This window comes from Vulpes vulpes, chromosome 13 (genome assembly GCF_048418805.1).
Source record: "Vulpes vulpes isolate BD-2025 chromosome 13, VulVul3, whole genome shotgun sequence".
Taxonomy (NCBI): domain Eukaryota; kingdom Metazoa; phylum Chordata; class Mammalia; order Carnivora; family Canidae; genus Vulpes; species Vulpes vulpes.
Window position 1 is genome coordinate 155,115,170 of NC_132792.1, and position 21,285 is coordinate 155,136,454.

Sequence of the window (21,285 nt, forward strand, 5' to 3'; positions counted from 1 at the left end):
GAGGTATTGAGGTTACTTCCTGTGAAGGTTGTAGGCAAAATGTTGAAAATAAAAATCAACATACGCTTGAAACTAACGTTTCATTGTATTCAACCGTATGTTGATTTTTTTCCCTATGTTGATTTAAACAAAGAAAGTCCATTTTTTTAAAACAATAAAAGTTGGCTAAACCTGAGGCTTATAAGGATAGTACTCTCTTTTCTTGTGTCAGACCTTTGCTTCTACGGAAACAAGACAGCTTCAGCATACGACTCTCCAAAATTCTGTACCCAAAGGGAAACTTTGTGCTCGCTGCAGTAGGAATTTGACTTTTGCCTTAGGTGGGACTATCATAGTTCTTGGGTGCTCACCCTTCTAGTCTCTGGAGCACTGTTCACACACATTTACTGCATTTGATTTCTGTCCTCAACTTTTAAATCAAAGTCAATAAATATTGCATGCATATTGCATCCAGAGCTACAGTTGTTTGACTTGGACAGTCCTGCTCTGGTCTATCTAGGGACATTCCACTTACCTATTCTATGAGGTTAGAGCCTCATGAAATTAGGTGACCACACATGAAAGAATGGATGCCTCTCAAACAGACCTGTCAGGAAGATCCAGGCTGGAGTTTACACTGTAGCAGTTACGAAGCTCAGAGAGGAGGATGGCCGGGTCCTACAGCACATCCACCTAGAACACCGAGGAGAGCAACTGGCTAATTAGAAAAGAAGAGTCACCACCATGCAAGACTTTAATTATGACCAATTTTATTTCATCACTGCATTGTTGGGCACTTTATGGTAGTTATGTAATTCATCCAATATTTGTGTTTGCATATTTTTAAGCAATTCCCCAAACAATACTTTTATGCACAATGTCCTCCCAATAGTAGTCAACTTTTTTCAGAGATGATTTATACTGTAGCCTCAAGGATGCAAGAACAGTGAACAAATCTCAATGCTGGGTAGGTTTTGACAGATCTCTGTCACCGTGTCTAGCAAAGAGCTCAAGATTTTCAGTCCTCTTAAACAGTTATTCATTTAAAGCAAAAAGAAATAAGCTTTGGGAAAGTCCTGCTTCAACCTCTCAAGTACCTTTTATATAAGAAAGGACTTTATGCATACTAAGTTGTAGACTTCATGGAGTTCATACTTGTTTGCATTGCCGTAAGTACTAAACCATAACAGATTCAGGAGATCTTGCTTTTGGTATACGATCACTAAATGGTTCTCAAAATAACCACATGGAAGTGACACCACCTGAAAGATGGTGATAGGATACTTGCGGTCATTTAGCATGCACGGAGTTCTAATTCTGGCCTGTCCTAAACATCACAGAACCAACCAGAGGGCGGATTCGTTAAGGTACCCCATTAAGGCTCTCATCTGGGAAGCGAAATAACACGGAGACACAAGAGACCCAAAGGTTTCTCACATCAAAGAGGTAATCATTTGTGACTTTGCAACCTTTTAACAGTAAAAGATTGTGTATTTTAAATTACTTGACTAAAGTATGGTTTGAGAAAAACCCCACAGCTTTCTGGATATAAGGCATCCAGTTAACATTGCTGCTCAGTACCTTAATTTTTTGGTATGTTTGCATATTGCATCCAGAGCTACAGATTTTCCACAGTGCTTTTCTGCCTCATTCAAGTATAATAAAAGTAGAAATCTATAGAAGCTCTAAGGTTAAACAAACTGTACATTATACAAAAAATTAACTTAATTTACAGACAGTCAAGAAGTATTGGCAATGCCCTTTATAAATCTTACCAAAGATTCATCACAAAGGATATTACAATCTGCACATGTGGTCATCACCATACAAATGCCGTTTAGATTTATGTGGTACAGAACTGAATATTTGTTAAATGTACACGTGTAGAATCAGCATTTTGCATTATATACACTTTTTTTTAAAGTAATAGTATTGTCAATACTAACCTAAGGTTCAGGATTTTCTTATTGCATATTTATTGTCGCTGAGGCAGTTAGTTATGATACAATAATGCAATATCCATAATTATCTTAAATAAACAAAAACATTTCTCCTGCCAACAATATAAAGATTTTTTTTCTAAAATCACATAGAACATTGCTACATACAGTTTTACACAAATACTGAAAAACATGACCTTAAGGCATCTGCTACCAAAGCAGATGTGCATATTTATACGAACTAAATTATGCAGGAAAAATATTGCACAGAATCCTATTATTTTCAAAATAAAATATGCTTCTTTCTAAATACACATAATTCCTTATAACTTGACCAAATGAAAATGCTAACCTGTTTGCTCAAAACAATTCTGCCTCTTACATAAGCTTTAAAAAACAGACACTAACAAAGTACTGGACTCAACACAGGAAAGCTGTGAGTACTGACACAGAATCTGTAAAAGCTGTTTCCTTATATTAAGAAGTGCTTTGGGGAATTAGACTTGGGTATTCATTTTACGTTCTGAAATTTGTGTTCTGACTTACAAATATCTACGCAGAATCAGGGTCTTTTATGCTAAACAAAATGGAATTTGCATTAGAAAATGTATTCATGAAAATAATCTTTTCCTGAAAATCCAGATTTTCTAGATGAGAAGAGCTACTGCTGATTATGAGAATATTCACAGTTTTCTCCCCTTGATCAGGATCTACTTTATTTAAGAAACAACTAATTCATGAACACTCCTGGATCCTATTAATAGGATATTAGCACAGAGTCTGTACGACAGCACTGTTACATATGGTTTTAAGAGGCGGGGACAGGGGAGGCTATTTCTCGGGAACGCTATTATCAAGATAAAGACAGTAAAAACTAGTTTCAACATGCACCTACACCCTCAGTTAATCCTAAAGTAAGATAAAGTGGCCTAAGTATTGCAAAGGAGCATCATTCCATTATAGAGCTCTATGCTGCCTGGCCCAAAGATGGAGCATTGTGGTGACAGAGAATCAGAGAAACAAGGACACTTAGTTTCTAAGAGCCTCTAAGTCTGTCCTTTCAAAGTAGGTATCTTAAAATAGCAGCATTGTTATACTTCGTTAAAATAATACAGTTAATGAAATTAGAAATGATACTGTGGTTCTATCTAGAGCATGTTTTAGATTAAGCAGCTTTAAAAGGACTTTTTTTTTTGGTGTTAGAATCTTGGGTTAATAACTTCTAAGTAATCATTTATTAACAGAGATTTGTCATTTCTTTTCCTCTTAATTGGTTCCTTCATAGCAGGGACTATATTAATTATTTTATTTCCTTATATCCCCAGTTACTGTACCTTGCATGCGATGGTACAAAGAGTCAAAAATATTTCCTAAATGGACAAGTTATTAATTTTTAAAGAGAGAAATCATTCTGCTATATTTTGGTGCCTTCCTAAAATATGCCAAACTAGGTAACCATCAAAATCTACCACTTAACATCACGTTGACTTAACAAAACAATAGCTCCTAAATTCACAACTCTTCTATCCACCCCCTGACATATCATGGATGCAATACTTAAGGACAAAAAGGATAAAAGCTAGAGTGGGATTCAGGGAGAATCATGACGGTTTGGAGGCCACATAAAAGACCATGCACGAAAGCTAACATCTTACTCATTTATATAACTGTTGTAGAACAGGTATAGCTTCTTTGAAAAACAAATCTGAAAGGCAGAGGAGTCTACAAATACTTCATTCAGTTATAATAGAAAATATGAACAAAGGAGAAAATAAGACAATACTTTTGTTTCAGAATTCACCTTAACTTCATTTTATTCTCCCTATATCCACCATAATACTGGGAAGTCTAGTTTAAGAGCAAACTTTGAATACGTAAAATATTAATGATTTGAAAAATGAATACTCTTGGAAAAGCAGTCTCTTGGATACTAGTCCTTTGGATGTTTTCCAAGAATAACATGTAGAGCTTTTGTTTTTGCTTTATTTTAATATTGAATATAAAAGCTTTGCATGTTAAAATAAGGCACAAATCCAGTTCAAAATACCTTGACGCAAGTGTACTTGTGAGTGGCTAAATATCCTCGCAGCAACACAGTCTTGTAGTCAAACATCTCATGAGGTGACCAGATGATAGAAGAACCTGCATTTCTGAGGCCACGATGTTTATTAAGCAAATGGACAAAAACTCTAATTCTACCTAAGCTACACTAATAATTATCTCATTCTTCAGACTATGAATTCTGAAGGAAAACATGCCTCATTCCAATAGTCATATTGAAAGATCTTTTTTCAAAAATTATGAAGAAATATTTGCCAAGCATATTAACAACCCGAGTGACCTTTTTTCCTTTTCATTTAATAAAACAGCTCTTCTGATAAATTGACTTATTACATGCTTTGACAAAGTGAAATGTAATTTTGTAATGGGTATATAAAGACAAGATTTGACAAGAACCGCGAGTCTTACTTTTGTATTAATAAAATAAAGATTAAACACTTTTTTTTCCTTAGAAGGAAAACAAGATTTGTCTTTACTAACATGACTGAATAATTGTCCCCCATAAAACATATCCGTTTAGGTTTTGGAATGTGGTTTAAAGAAGAAAAAAACTTGGTCATTTTCTTTAAATTATTTAAAGACTGACCTGGATAAATATTTTTAAGCAATGTTTTTAACAAATTCATTTCTAGGATTTTTCTAACTAAAAACTAAATTCTTTCAGTAAATATTTTAGAGGGGTACAGTCCTGATAGGGTTCTTGGATAGTTTCTCAAATATTTTTTCTAAAATGACAATTTTTAAAAAATAATCATGATTGGAGATGTACAGAGTATATACTGAATATACAAATATCAAATTAATCATAACAGCACTGGGTTTTTTTTTCCTGTCAGTCTAGCCTATCATGAAAGAGCCAATGCATGCATGATTCCTTTGGAGATGAATTTCGGTGTTTCACAGTGAATTTCAGGGAGAGGAGACAAATCTCCTATGCAAAAAGAATCCCAAATAATTTATGTAGATTCTCCCGAAGGGAGACGAAGCATAAAGCCCTACTCCTTAAGTTTGGGCTGTACACAGTGACTTCCTTCCAAAGACTACAACATAGAAAGAGAGGGAAAAGGGTATAGTGGAAAAACCTAACAAACACCACCTCCTAGGTTATCAAAGTCAACACTAACATTCACAAATCATGCTGACATTATGTACCTTGGATATGATGCAATGAAAACGACACTTTACTTCTGTAATCTTCCTCTCCCAAGCCCACAATCACAGTGTAATTATTAGAAAAATAGCAGACAAATTCTAATAGAGGGATATTCTATAACATATTTGACCGGCAGATCGGTACTCTTCAGACCTATCAAGGTCATCAGAAACAAGTTAAGTCTGAGAAAATGTCACAGCCAAGAGGACTCTAAAAACACATGACAACCAAATGTAATGTGGTATCTTTGAATGGGATTCTGGAACAGAAAAAAGACATTAGGGAAAAAACGAAGGAAATCTGAATAAAGCATGGACTATCAGTATTGGTTCACTAATTGCAGCAAATGTACCATACTGATGTAGGATATTAATCATAGAGGAAACTATACACAGGGACAAAATGGGAACTCTCTGTACTTTCTTCATAATATTTCTATAGATCTAAAACTTCTATAGTATAAAGTCAATTATTTTAAAATGTAAATCTGAGATGATGAGAAACATTTTGATAGAGAATTATTAGTTAAGTAAAAAAAAAAAAAAGGAACATTTCTTTCTCAGGACAGTTTGTGTTGCATTTGGCTTTCTGGGGCTGGACTCTAGATAGCAAAGGCATACAGAGAGACTGAAAAAAATTTTAAAGTGTCTCATTTGTAAACAGAAGTCATCAATATCACATTGTAATTTAGCACTTCATATATTCCACTGAGTGGAAGGTAAATGTGTACCTTTATACATTTTGGAAAAACATGGCTGCAGTGTCCACAAGAGAGCTTTTTAACTTTGAAAAATGAATTTTGTCCTTGATTCAATGAATAGAAAAAGGCATTATTGCTCTGCAGAACACTTATAACTTATCCTTCAAAATTTACAGGTAATTCCATAAATTACTAAAGTATGCTAAATATAGGCTTAGGATTAAGGCAGTTAGTGGGTCAACTGTTTCAGCAGTTTCAGGCAAGTTTTGATAAGTTTTGATATCCTGATCAGTTCATGCTCAACCAGATTAGTATAGTAGCTACTGGTTATGTGCAAGGGTTATATATGCATACTTAGTTTAAATAAAATGAATGGCATTAAGCACCAAATACTGGGAAATCATATGTTTCACATATACTTTCAACATACATACAAACAGTACCTGATTTAAGAGCACAGTAGAAGAATTAGCTTTACATTTAAAAATCAATCGATAATATATACTCACAAGATGAATGGGGAAAATGTATGTTCCAAATGAAAAATAATTTTTAGACAGTACTAAGAATTGTCATTCCTACAAATAATTGTTTACTATAGAGATTACATAGAATCCTAAAGTGTCTCCATAGAAGCCTGGATGCAAAAGAGTGACTACTAATTGTTGATTTAAGCTTGGTTTCCACTTGTGTTTTCTTCTGAAATGGTTAAGTCTTGCTGGAAGGCAGACGTTATGTGACATAATGACACTACTTCATGAAGCAGTCCAGTATCTTCTGAAGTCTCTTTGGCTTCTTTCCCTTCTTTCTCCCAAGGAACAAAAGTAGATGAATGTCGCCCAAGGCTGGGTGTAAGCAGATCATCTGAAACCTGGCTTAGTGTTTCCTTCTTTTCTGTTTTACCTTTTTCAGTTTCGGAAACTTCAGGAGGAGCTAGCTGGAAATCCAATCCTGAAGTAGAAGCTGGCTTTTCCGTGACTGCAGGCCTCCTCACATTGTCAACACTGAGGTATTTTTCATTGTTTTCCTCTTTCAGGATAAACAAAGAATCTGTCAAACCGCTGGAGGAAACCCGCTTCCGGGGAGAGGGAGGAAGGTGTTTGCCATGGAGGGCACTGTCATCTTGTCCAAGATGCCACTCTGTTTGATCACCAGAACCACTGCAAAGTAGCGCCAGATTATTCTCACTGGGTGCATTGGATTTATTCTGAAAGAATAAACAAGTTCAGGAAAATTTTAAGGAGATTATAATGTTACATTAGCATTTTTTTTCCATTTTGAAATAAAATATTAGTATCTTTGAAGGCTGGGAGCTTGGAAGTTCCCCCCAGAGGAAAGCCAGTGCTGACTCTTAATTCTGAACACCTGCAAATGGCTCCATTAACAAGAAAATATATAAACATACACAATTTTTATTTGTTAATTATACTTCAATAAAGTTGAAAAAGTCAATGAAAAGACTTGCCAACCTCCCTGCAAAATCCCCAAACAGACCAAATACATTATATAATCAGTGCCAAGTTCTGGAATAACTTAAAATCATGACAGGGTGGCCATTACTCATACTTCCATCTCTTGTGTTTTTAAAACATTAATTTCATTTTGTTTAAAACACAATATGTAAAAAAATAAAAATAAAAAATAAAACACAATATATTTTTGAAGCAACATAATGAAAAAAATTACTTGATACATTTCTTAAACTTTTTTAAGATCCAGGAAATATAGAACAAAAGTGGGAACATTTCATGTTTAAAAAATTCTCCAGAAAAGACAACCATAAATAAATTAGACTGTAAGAGAGTATTACGGCTTGGTAAAAAAAGAATTTTTTTCAATGAATGACAATAACCACCAGAATTGGATACATAAATGGGAAAATACTGGAATTCTGAAACTAGAAATAATTCTTCATGATTAAATTGTATCATATTTTTGAAGATCTGACCATTTATCTGATAGAGGTTAAATGTTGTGACCAACTAAGTTTACGACATGAGGCAGTTCACAGCAAAGGGTAAGAATGTTTTAAGTTCATAGGTGGAAAAATCAACTAACCGTAGGTTTGTAATCAATATCGTCCATTGATCTGAAGAAATCCAAGCTCTTAGCTGCTGCTAGCTTTCCTTGATCTGAGCTGTGTGTGCTCAATGTATCTAAGATTTCTCCTAGTAGGTCCATTTCGCCTGAGTAAGGAGTCTTTACTCTTGCTTCAACAGAGTCATCACTTTCATAAAAATAAGCAGAAGCTTCTTCTCCATCTTCAGAGGATAACCTGGAGGAAAATGAAGCACGTGCTAGTAGTCACCCAGTCACATACACTGCATGTGAGCAACTTCTCCCTAGTTAACGTTCAATTATTGCGAGAGTCCTAAAACTAAAGTGCTTTGCAGTGGAGCAACAACAAAATGGCAAATTGGTTCATGGCCAAATTCTTCAGTGGTGTGTGTATACTGATTCAAATATGGGAAAGGTTGAGTATGTGCACTCAGAAAATTCAAACAAATAGCTATGGGACCTTAATCAATCTGGAAGCACAAGGAGGGCTTTTCACACGGTCTAATTCTGTGGGATTTGCAACATTAGTAGATGAATACCTGGAATGTTTGCTATAGCACAGGTTCATTTTCAATACTTGTATGTGGTATTTCCTTTATTTATTTATTCATTTATTTTAGAGAAGAATGCATATTCCTTTATGTAGACAAAAACATACTTAATGGAGAAAAGAGAATGTCCATTTTGTCATTCCCATAGAAGTTTAAATTGTTCGAAACAACTAAACATCTACCATTATTTCCCTTACTTAGTAAAATTAATTTTTAATATTTTTGTATTAAAATTTCCTCTTCTGATATCACCACAGATTTAAACTCCTTCCCTTCCCCCGATTCCACTTATTTTAATTGACTATTATCACTACTTCTGCCATTTAACCTGCCCTTCTTCACTAGGAGGGTAGGAGCCTACTTTAGGTGGGCTTCTATTTTCTCTTTCGCACTATCCCAGGTATTTCTGTAGGTCTTACTGCTTTCCAAGAACAAGGTATTTCAGGTCTATCTTGCTTTCTCATCTCAAGATTCATCCCCCATGAGACTCCAATGAGCACTGGTTCCTTTTGCTGAAGAGCATTGCAAAGGAGCAAAATCTGATCTCTAGGAGTGTACGTCCTTTGTCTTTTAAAATCCCAAAACTTTTGCCTTTCAGCCACAACACTTAGTAGGACACTAAAATCCAAGACTTACTTGCTCGCTCTTTCATCATAGTCATCATCATACAGAGCACCATCAAGGCTCTTAAGAGGTCTTTTTAAGCGTGCCTAGAGAGAGAGGTTGACAATAAGTTGGCATTAGTAGTGAAAATAAGTCTTTCTCATAAGTTTTAAAGGAACAATTTGATTTGACAAGGAATATGCTTAAAATAAATATAGATTAAGGATTTTTTAATATTACCTGATAATTTCACAAGCTGTGTAGTAAGAAGGGGAGGGAATCGGGCCATACTTATGTCAACACTTACAGCTCAAACTGATAGACAGAAAACAAATCACTGGATTGAATACACACACACACACACACACACACACACACACACACACACACTGATCTAGTCTGTGAGTCCCTGGCTTAACAATACTTGACTTATAATCAATCATGTCCCCATGCACTTGTCTCCTAGTTTCAATAATCACCAGTATTTGCCAATCTTGTTTCTTTTATCTGTCTCCCCAATTATCTTAAAGTAGCACTTCTCAATACTTAATGTGTATATAAATCTCTTGGAGGTCATGGTAAAAGTGTAGATTCTGACTCTACTAGGTTCTAAGGATGAGGTCCAAGTTTCCTTTTTCTTTTTTAAGATTTTATTTATTCATGAGAGACACAGGGAGAGAGGCAGAGACACAGGCAGAGGGAGAAGCAGGCTCTATGTGGGGAGCCGGATGTGGGACTCAATCCCAGGTCTCCAGGATCACACCCTGGGCCCAAGGTGGCGCTAAACCGCTGAGCCACCTGGGTGTTCTGAGGTCCAAGTTTCTGCATTTCTAACAGGCTCTTAGGTGAAGTTAGTGCCATTGGATCTGAAGGTTTTGAATAGAAAGGTTTTGAATTCAGTGCTTGACAACCTATCATTTCACCTGTAAATACTACAATATGTATCTTTAACAGACATCATCATCATACATACAAATTAACAATTATTCTTTAACACCGTCTATTCTCAGATCATTCTCATATGCTCTTATTATCTCCAAAATATTTTAGTTTGTCTATCTGCACCAGAATCTCAATATGGTTGACACTGTATTTGGTTGACATGTCTGTCAAGTCTCCTTCAGAGACTATCAGTTCCATCTTCCCCATCCTTTATGCCACTTGTGTCCTTGAACATGTGATTTTATCCTCTTCCTATGAACTGGCAGTCACATTTGGAAGCTTGGTTAGACTGTTTCTGGTTTTTTGTTTTCCTCTGTTTTGGGCAAGAATATGCTACATGTGTTGAGATGTGGTCTTTCTACTGCATCACACCAGGAGACTCGTAAGATGTCTCAACTTTTGGTAGTACTAAGATTGAATGGCTTCAGGATTCAAGTGGGCTGATATCATCCATTATGAATTTTCTTTCACTTGACAGTTTTCATATCTTAAGGGGCTTCAAAACTATGCTTTTCAAAGGTACTCCTTCTATCTTTACTTGTTGGCATTCTACCGAAGAATTTTGTCCTATTAAGTATTTGGCTGTTATGAAATACAAAGTGTACAGCAGAGGTAGGATAAATCCTTAATTCTTTCCTTTTGTTTAATAATTTCCAGAGTAATGAACTTATGCCTACCAATCTCTAAAGGTGAGTTGTGAGGGTTCTGAAAAAAGTCATCATCATTTGTATATATCTGATGTGGTTCAGCCTATCACAGTGGTTCTTCTTGATTTTTTTTAAAAGATCTATTTATTTGAAAGAGAGAGAGAACACATGCATGCAAGAGTGTGCATGGTGGGGAAGGGCAGAAGCAGAAGGAGAGGGAAAGAATCTCCAGCCGACTCTGTGCTGAGTGACCCCGTGCCCACTTCTTGATGTTTGATCTATATCACTTTCTAATTATAACATGATTGTATTTTAAAAATGGTTCTTAACTTTTGAGATATAGCTTGAATATTTGCTATTTAAATGATATAACATGTGCTGTTGGGTGTTTACTTCAAAAAAAAGCCAAGGATGGGGGCAGGATCACAGGTAGGGCTGGCATTGAAATAAGACTGACCATACATTGATAATTGTTGATACTGTACTTTTGAAAGGTATTCAGGAATTCTTTTTTTAAAGATTTATTTATTTATTTGAGAGAGAGAGAGAAAGAGAGAGAGCATGCATGAATGGGAGGTGCAGGTGGAGAGAGAGAGAGAATCACAAGCAGACTCCCCATGCTGAGCATGGAGCTCAACGCCGGGTTTGATCTCACCACCCTGAGATCATGACCTGAGCTGAAACCAAGAGTCAGATGCTCAACTGACTGCTACCCTGGCACTCCATGGTATCCAGGAATTCTTATAAGCTTCTCTTTACTTTTACACGTTTGAATTATGTTAAGTGTTCTATCCACAATAAAATAATTTTTAAAGATTTTATTTGTTTATTCATGAAAGACACACAGAGAGAAAGGCAGAAATGTAGGCAGAGGGAGAAGCAGGCTCCAGGCAGGGAGCCTGATGTGGGACTCAATCTTGAGACCGTGGATCATGCCCTGAGCCAGGGGCAAGTGCTCAACTGCTGAGCCACCCAGGCGTCCCAATAAAATAATTTTTAGGTGCTTTTTTTTTTAATGGTCCCATCTTAGGTCAGTGTTAGCCCATTCAAGTCGGTTCTTATGTCCTTTAAACATTATCTCAGATAATGTTCTTTAGTAAGCTTATGATAATCCTTAGGTAAATTGATTTTCTGCATCAGACCTGGAATCAGTCACTTCCTGCAGGAGTTTTGGTTCTTTTAAGTAGGAAATGACATTTAAAGGCCACAGTCTGGGTGCTATGAGTGCCCATGGCTGTAAACCATCTTTCTGAATGGCTGGCAGCAAAGCTGAATTTGGAGACTTCACCATTTTATCACCTGGGGACTTTCTGGCTTCCGATTCTGCTCTCCCAATACAGGTAACTGTTTTCTTCTATTGTAGCCATAAAGGATAAGGAAACCTCTGGAATCTATGGTACTTGATCCCTACTCCCCCACCTCCTCTATGCCAGTGCTGGGAGTGGTAGAAAGGAAAGAAAGAATGAGTAGAGAAATATGTTCTCGTAACACCTGGTGGAACGTGTAGTGAGTTTCTCCATGAGTTTGGTAATTAGCTATGTATTTGGGCCTAGAATTGTAGTATCATTTTATAACAAATTTAAGGTATGTGAGTTAAAAAGAAATTTTGGGCTTAGGAACACAACTGCCACTTACAATATTTCTGAAGGAAAAATACCTTTCATCCACCCCCTCTAACACTCACAAAATGTAATACAATTCTTTGTTTCTAAAACCAAGTCATTATTACACTGACATCTGTATATCCTTAACATTATGCCAGCTAGGGGTCTTGCATTCAATTTTTGAAAACAAACAAACAAACAAACAAATCAGAACTAAAAGCAAACAAAACTATGAGGAGGCTGAGACTTCATGGTATTTAAAAAATCATTATTGACTATCTAAGAATTAATACAAGGTAAGGTATTAAATATATAGCTTAATATTTATATTTGTAAATACTCTGGAAAGCACTCTCATATACACGCACAGTGGGGCTACGGTCTGGCAACAGAGTTGAGTTAGGCAGAGTCTCTGCCATTAAGTAGCTCAGAGTCTAATGAACCCCATGATAAGTCTGGAGCTATACCAAGAGGCTCCATAATTTGCCCAAGGTCATATGCCTTATCAAGCACAGGAACCGCAGCCAATGTCTTTTTTTGCTTGTTGTTAGTCCCTTGTTCATTTTCTTTCACAAGTTACTTTTATATTCTATTTCTGCCTGAATATACTAGAGATTCTCATTTGTTTTATTTTTTGTTGTTGTTAACTATAACTTTTTTAAAAAGAGCTACTCATATAAGCTTCATAAATATGTTTGAATTTGGTTTTTTACTTCTTAACCAGGTGAGGGTCTTATCAATTTCTAAATAGGGATGTTGTCTAATGGTATATCCTATAAGGAATTTTCACCATAGAATTAAAATCAGAAATACAACTGATTTGTATATTTTCCTTTCTAGGAGTGTTAAGATTTGTACTATCCTCTAAGTACACGTACTTACAAATTGTTCGACTATCTGAAAAGACTTCTCATTAGTAGTTACAGTAGGAACTGCAACCTTCATATACGAAGTGACAATGTACAAAACACAGTGAATGTGTCACTTGCTTGATGACATCAAATTACATAATTTGTTAAGGTCACACAAGAAAAAGGGAGAAAGAAGTTACAATTTGATTAACATTCAAGGTAGAGAAAAACGGCAGCTTATTTAACAAGAGCATTATCAGTTTCTGAGCTTTTATAAACCCAGATTATCTCTACATTACTGTTTCCGGTGGACTGGGACTCAGGCACCATGCTTTCAGGGGAAATAAAGGATTGTTTCTACTATGCTCAGAACACACAACACGGGGCAAAAAGACCTGGTCACAATTTTGTAAATAGAAATCTTTTATGGAAAAAAAAAAAGAAATCTTTTATGGGTTGGTAGCAAGTAAGGTTAGGCTCCAGAAAATATACTGTGTATTCTTTAGAGTAGTAATACATAGCCAACAACAGTACATCTTTATCTTGGTTCATAAATCACAGATATGTCGTTACTGAAAATCTACACACTAAACAGAAACTGAAATATACGTGACTAAGAAAGGGAAAAGTCATCTCAATACCCAGAATAAAAATAAAATACATACACCTTTTTTTTTTAAATACAACTGACTTTTGGGGAAAGTATATATCTTCTTTATTTTTTTAACTATAACAGTAAAAACAGATGCAAATGCCACTGGAATGTTTTGTATATTACATGTATCCAGAGAAAAATTTTTGTAACAGATGTGGATAGAAATGCCATAGTAAGAAGTATACAACAGCAAAGTTTGTAAGGGGCAATAAACACTTGCATCATAAGTGATTATCTCCAACTCCCTGAAATAAGCACCAAGACAGTCATAACTTGGCGTGTAGTTAGGAACAGATGCTTTTTTTTTTTTTTTTTAAGAATGATTATGATGTGATCAAGGGCTAAAGCTAAAAGAAGTCAACATGGTGGAAAAAACTGAAGAAAAGGAAAAAAATAAGTGGATTTCCGGGGGGGGGGAACCTTAAAAATATTTTTTTAGAGATCTGAATGATGGGACGTGGTGCGTGTGTGTCCATGGAAACTCAGGGATGTCAGGCAAGCCGGTCACTGCCTGGGTGTCTGCTGCTTGCCATTATTTAGGTTCTTCTCTTTTCTGCATTTTGAAAGGTGTGTAATTTTCATGACTTTTAAAATATTTATTTATTTATTTGAGAGAGAGAAGGAGAAGAAGAGAGAGAATCCTCAAGGAGACTGACTGCCTGTCGAGCACAGAGCTTGACGCCGGTCTCTGTCCCATGACCCTGAGATCCTGACCTGAGCTGAAATCAAGAGTCTATGCTTAACTGACTGAGCCACCCAGGCACCCCCATTACTTTTCTATAAAGAGGGTGAAGAGACTTCTTCTTTTCTGGTCAGAATACCAATAATAGAACTGGAGGGTATTATGCTGAGTGAAGTAAGTCAATCGGAGAAGGACAAACAGTGTATGTTCTCATTCATTTGGGGAATATAAATAATAGTGAAAGGGAATAGAAGGGAAGGGAGAAGAAATGTGTGGGAAATATCAGGAAGGGAGACAGAACATAAAGACTCCTAACTTTGGGAAACAAACTAGGGGTGGTGGAAGGGGAGGAGGGCGGGGGGTGGGGGAGAATGGGTGATGGGCACTGAGGGGGACACTTGACGGGATGAGCACTGGGTGTTTTTCTGTATGTTGGTAAACTGAACACCAATAAAAATTAATTTATTAAAAAAAATAAAAAATAAAATTTATTGCCACAAGGGACAGAACTATAATGTTGTTTTGTATTGCCTCCAATCTCTAGGACACGTTAATAGACTGGAATGACATTTTCTGGGTGTCCACAAAGTTAGCCATCAGCCTCTTTTAATCATAAAACTCAAGCTTTTCTGGTTCTGATATTTAAAGACATGATTAGTATTGTAGGAAATGAAGGAATTGTAATTAATAAATAAATCAAACAAAAAGAAAACAGTTACGTTGTATACATTTTAGCACTTGGTATCACACTGATTTTCATAATCTCGGGCAAAATCTCTTGGTCTATTATTTGTTTAATGGATATTGATACCAGTAATCAAATCTAACTTGAAGATGAAAAAATTCACTTAAGTAACACTTTATTTAGATGAACAATACTCTCACAAAAATGCACACACAGTTTCTGCCAAATGAAATGCAACCATTTCAGCCTTTAAATATCTTACCATATACATGGATTTTAAAAATACAGCTAAAATTAATTAAAAGGGATATCTCTTCATCTTTCAGATCAGCATTATACAATTTTATTTTAAAACCTAAATATACATTTTCCAGAATGTGCCTCAATGTCACTTTTAAAAACCTCCTTGTATCTGGTGATCTTATTCCCTTGATTAATTAGAAGCATTAAATTCCTTCAAAGTAAAAGTCAAACTTCTTGGCATTAAGAAGAGACTCCCATCCAAACGTGGCTATCTTTTTGCTTTTGCTTTTATTTCTTATTCTTCTTCCCAAATCCAGCTGGCCACCACCTACTACATTAGCCCCAGCAAATGACTTGTTAGCTCCCATAGAGAATCCACTGCTGCACACAAGGTATCCTTTGCCAGAATTTACCCTTGCTTTCTTCGTTACTGGAAAAAAACAAATCCTACTTATTCTTCAATATGTGAATCAAATGTAACCTCTGTAAAGCTTTCCCTAAACCTCCTCTTTGTGTGGCCACATATTTGGCAAACATCTGGGCAATGCGCGAATCACGTTGTGTTGTGTGTCTGCCTGCACCATCGTATCCTGAACCTTCTATGAGAGATCCACATCTCATGCTTCTTTGTGACCTTTGTGCTTTTGGTATGCCTTCTTGGAATGGAAAACAGTAGTATGGATATAATAGGTGCCCCATGGGTGTTTGTGAAGTAAAGAGATGCCAAAGAAGTCTGAGAAAAAATGAGATGTAGCTGCTTTATTTTCAGGGAGTACAGAGTAGAAGCTTTTAGTCAGTTTTCAATAAATATTTGTTGACGGAAACAAACAAAAAGGTTAAACAACTTTCTTCATTTTTCTCTTCATTTATCAGGTCTTGCAAGTCCAAGCCCTGCCCATTTACCCACTTCATTCACTTTGTTCTAACCCACAAGGCATTGTCATGGCCTTCTTTCAATTCCTTATATTTGCCCTGACTTGTTCCATCACAGGATCTTTGCACATGTTGATTCCTCTCCATGAAAGCTCTTCTCTCACATTTATTCTCTGTTCCTATCCCCACTATGTCTGTACACATTATCATTTGAAAATCTAAGCCTCTATTATCCTGCTTTGTAGAATGCTATAGCCTCTAAACTGCTGACAGATCTTTTAAAAGGCAAATCTAACAATACTATATTGCTCTTTAAAGAAGTTCAATGGTCCCTTACAGTTCTGAGGATAAATCTCATACTCTTCACCTTTGCCCAGAGGGATCAGGGTAAGTTAATCTCTCTGAAGGCTCCATGTGCTATACAGATGTATGCTCTCATGCCACCAAGCCCTCCTCCTTGCTTGTATGCTTCCCCGTGTTTTCTGCTTCTGTCCTACACATGTGTTGATGTGCCTACCAGAACATCCCTCTCCATTGTGTTTTTCCTCTTTTTCTAATTATCCCTCATGCTGTGGCTCATGAGTTTCCTCTTCAGGAAATACTTCCTCATTTATCAATTAACATGCCACCTTGTGTGTTCCTAGAGTGTGTGTACACACATTTCTCATGGGACCTGTCCTTTCCAATGTGCCATGGTCATGGTTAAATCCTCTTTCTCCTATTGTACAGTAGATTCTTGATGGTAAGTGTCTTGCTAATTTACCACTCATACCCTCACCAAGCACATGTGTGGTACATATGAGTGTCAGAAAAACTGTAAAAGACTTTGAAAGGAACGAAAGATTATGGAGTGTCCTATCAGTGGAATTCTGGGTTGTTGTTTAGAAGCCTTTGTGGAGTTATCTGATTCTCCAGTACTCTTCATCTTTCATTATCTTTATCTACTGTGCCAGGATACAACAGGACACACTGTGCAACCAGGTAGCACTTGGGACAAACTACTATCATGAAGCAAAGGTTGGCTATAGTTATGGGGCCAATGGCAAAAGTGTCTTTCCCAGGAAAACTTGCCTGGTGCCTGCCTGACAGAGTCCAGCTTTACAAGCGCCTTTCCAGGTAAGGCAGGGAACAGCAAATCTGGAGAACTCCAAGAGAAATTCACCCTAATTTATAGATATTTCAGATAGAACTAATGGTGGAAAGATTTCTTGGGCTTAGTTTCCTAGCTTCAAGATAGGAAATAATTGACTTTAATAAGCCCAAACTGAGATTTCTTATAAAAACTTCCAGAAAGGGGCACTTGGTGACTTAACTTAGTTAAGTGTCCAACTCATGATGTTGGCTCAGGTCATGATCTGATGGATCGTGGGATGGACACCTGTGTCGGGCTCCATGCTCAGCAGAAAGTCTGCTTAGGATTCTCTCTCTCCCTTTCCCTCTGCTCCTTCCTCCTCTCACTCTCTCTGTTTCTCTCGCTAAAATAAATAAATCTTTAAAATAAATAAATACATAAAAAAAGAAAAGAAAGCTTTCAGAAAGAAGTAAATTCTGTGGCATGAAGCTGGTCAATATTGCATGGCTCTAGATTTATAGAGCAGAGTCCAGGAGATGTATATAGTGAATTATCATTCTTGTTGCTCTAATATAAATAATTAGGACAAACCTAATGAGAATAGCCTGCCTTTTTTGATCAGAAATAATCCTCAGGATTATTGTCACAGGGAAAACTGTAAAAGATTTTGAGATGGGCAGTCACTTGTGTCCTTTCAAAGGAATGTTGGCTGTTGCCTAGCAGGATTATCTGATACTATAGGGGTCTGAACCATTCATAGTCTCCGACTATTTGTAACCCTGCAGGGACAGAAGTTAACCTATGGAAGACTGGTGGTAATGCAACAGCTTTATGTCCATGGAGATACGATTTTGTCCAGTGAAGAGTCAATTACTATGGTGTAGATATTGATGGTTTTGGTATCCATTACCATATTCACTTCAATATTCCTGTTTAATTAGGAATTACCTGTTATATCAGCTTCTTCATATTACCTGTTATATCAGCTTTTAGCATCTTACTATTTCAACCTCATTAGCTAACAAACAAAATAAGGGAGTTAGATAAAATTATTCTTTAAAGTAGGCATTTAATGTTTCCTGAATAAATGAATACCTCCATACATAGCAGGTAGTTTCTGTTGAGTATTTAAATGAATTAAAAAACTGATAAACTATATAATTCAAAGAACTATCCTAATTGATTGGCATAAGCATTTTCAGTGTTCACGAGGTACAGAAAAGCATTATATTCATTTGTTCATTCAACAATGATTACAGAAATGCCTTCTATGTGCTAGGCATTGGATTCTATACTAGGATACAATCATGACCGAGAATCCCTGACCACATGTAGATTAAATTCTAGTAAGTTAAGCATAAAATTAAATAGTCATGAAATTAATATTAAATTACAACTGTAATAATTTGTATTAAAACATGCTTTGAGAAACTTGACCTAGTTAGTGAAGACCTTCCCTGAAAGATGTTTGAATTGAAGCTCTGAAAGATCAGTTGGTATTAAGGAGATGACGATAAGAGTGAACAAAATGTGCAAAGGTCCTGTGGTGGGACGATCACTATATAATGGAATGAAAGACCACTATCAGACACTATGGGTTAAAACCTGTGCTAGTGCACAGGATTCTTTAAGGGTGCATTAATTTTGCAATTGCCCTTTTGATCACTAGATGGCAGATACCTACTAAGAAGGCAAAAGACTGGATAGATTTACATTTATGGAGGGTTTTAAGGAAATGAGGGAAATCAGAGGATCTAGCAAGAAAAAGTGGGAGATGAAAAAATAGATTGGAGTGGGGGCACAGGCAAGGGACACACTCGAACTTACAGACTCTGCTAATCGATAGTAACAGAAAGCCAATTATTGTTTTATTTTCCTTCAACAAATATTTGAGACTCCACTGAAAGCTGCTATTGTGCATTCCTTAAAATAAGATAGTAACCACATCTCAGTTTTAAAAAATTCTTAGCATCTTTTCATTCCACAAAGGTCCATTAAACACCAGATACACACGCTACTGTCTTCCATGCTGTGAGGCATATGAAAGAAAAAGATATCCCTCCTCTCAAGATTTCCAATAAATACGTGGTAAAAATGCCAATCATTGAGTATAATAAAGTAGCTGTGCATATAAAGTTATCCTTCATTGTAGGAATACAATTGAACTCAAACGTTTTGATCAGAGATGAAAATTTAAGTGACCATTAATACCAGTCACGATTAATGTCAAATTGTAGTATTTCTAATTAGTAGGCTCAGTCAACAGACTAACAATATGAACAATATAGAGCTGAAATCACATACTATAAGCAATGGCAAATTCTGAGATCAAATAAAGAGATTTAGAAGTTTCTGAACTGTACAGAGCTGGTGCAGCTATAGTATTCACAATGATCACTTCAGTATTTCAGTTTCACTCACAGGCTGTACAAATTAGCAAATAAGTATTAGCATTTGCAACTTTTATGGGAGCCAGTACTACATGAAAAAAGAGTCTGTATCTTTTGGATACCAAAAGACATCATAAGAAACAAAATAAGTACAATTTTGGAGAATTTTACATCATTCTGATATGAGGAAGTAAAAATAAGATGAGGCACTGGTTGTCATATGTTCTGCAATCAGACTCTTAGGTCCTAACATATTCTTGTAAAATAAAATTTTGTTTACATGAAAATGTAAAATACAAATCTAGTATACATAAACATTCACAAAATTTTGGAAGTAAATGCATGTATAGCAAGGGATGCTTATTATGAATGTGAAAAAATACATTAAAGCAAAAGGAAGGGGTTTTGTTGGTATGTAATAACATTTATTAAAGAAGGTATCCTAATAGAGAAACTCAATCTATGGCTAGACATTGAATAAAATAAAGAAAATGGACTGGTAAAAATAAGTGGGAGAAGTATTTCATACGAAGGAAAAACCAAAAGCAAATGTATAAATAAAGAGTGAAAGAGGCAGAAGGCCCAAGTCATAAAACCATCAAGATAAATATTTAAAGAGACTTCAAGAAATAAATTTGGTTCAGCTACAATAAGCAAGATCAATGTTTCCTTTCTTTTCACCCCATTGTTTCTGTAAAGCATATCTGACAGGTGAGTGGTGAGAACCATTCCCCTGATGCACAAGGACCCTGGTTATCTTGCTGTTACCATCTTGGTCACTAGATGGCAGACAGACACTAATAAGGCAAAATACTGGGTTAAGTTTAAATTCATAGGGGGGCTTGGAGGGTAGGGGGTAAAATAAGGGATATAGGCAGATGAATGGGAAAACACAATATTTTAGGCTTCACAAATCAAGATGTTTTTAATATATGAAAAACATTTTTTAATTGGCATTCTCTGTGCTACTGTCCCCATTTCAGAGTTGAAGTAACTGAGGTCCCTAAGTGTGACCTTGCTTACCCAAAGTCCACAGTAAATCCCTGGACTTAAGCTAAAAAAACAAAAAACAAACAAAAACCATAAAAAACAGATAAAAAACCCAACCCATACTTGGATGAAATAATATGAAAATAAATGAAAGAAACTCTACCATACAAAATTACAATAACTATACCTTAAGAATGCATGGAATTTTACTGAAAAGAGTTTTAAATAAAACATGTTGTAATTTTTTATAGTTAATAACTAAAGGACAGAGTTAAGTGACTTACCCATGATTGATTTGCTTCAGTGTGTTAGATGTTTTACATACTATACTGTTTTTCATTAAATACCTAATTTACCACAACTTTTGGTCAACATTTTCCCCTTTTGTAAAAAAAAAAAAAAAAAAAAAGGAAACAGGGAACCAAAAGCTTAAAAAAGTTAAGTGTCTTGGGCCAGACTGACAACTAGTGACAGAGCTAAGACTCCAATCCAGGTGTAGAACTCTGTTCGTTATAATTATATAAGTAAGTTCTGAGAGACTCAGGAGAAATAACTGAGAATAAATCTGAGAAAGACTTTATCAAGATGGCAAGTTTTAACCTCATT

General features: G+C 35.9%; 1 protein-coding gene across 9 annotated transcripts in view; it reads right to left on the minus strand.

The window, feature by feature from the left end:
- Positions 1 to 732: 732 nt before the first annotated feature.
- DENND1B (DENN domain containing 1B) overlaps positions 733 to 21,285 on the minus strand; it is a 261,506-nt gene continuing 240,953 nt past the window's right edge. For all 9 annotated transcript variants that reach the window (XM_072733418.1, XM_072733421.1, XM_072733423.1 and 6 more), the window contains 3 exons: positions 9,079 to 9,152; positions 7,892 to 8,108; positions 733 to 7,040 (listed from right to left, as the gene is read on the minus strand). In XM_072733418.1, the coding sequence (XP_072589519.1) occupies positions 6,504 to 7,040; positions 7,892 to 8,108; positions 9,079 to 9,152 (828 nt within the window). In that variant the 3' untranslated portion in view covers positions 733 to 6,503. The remainder of the gene's footprint in view (positions 7,041 to 7,891; positions 8,109 to 9,078; positions 9,153 to 21,285) is intronic.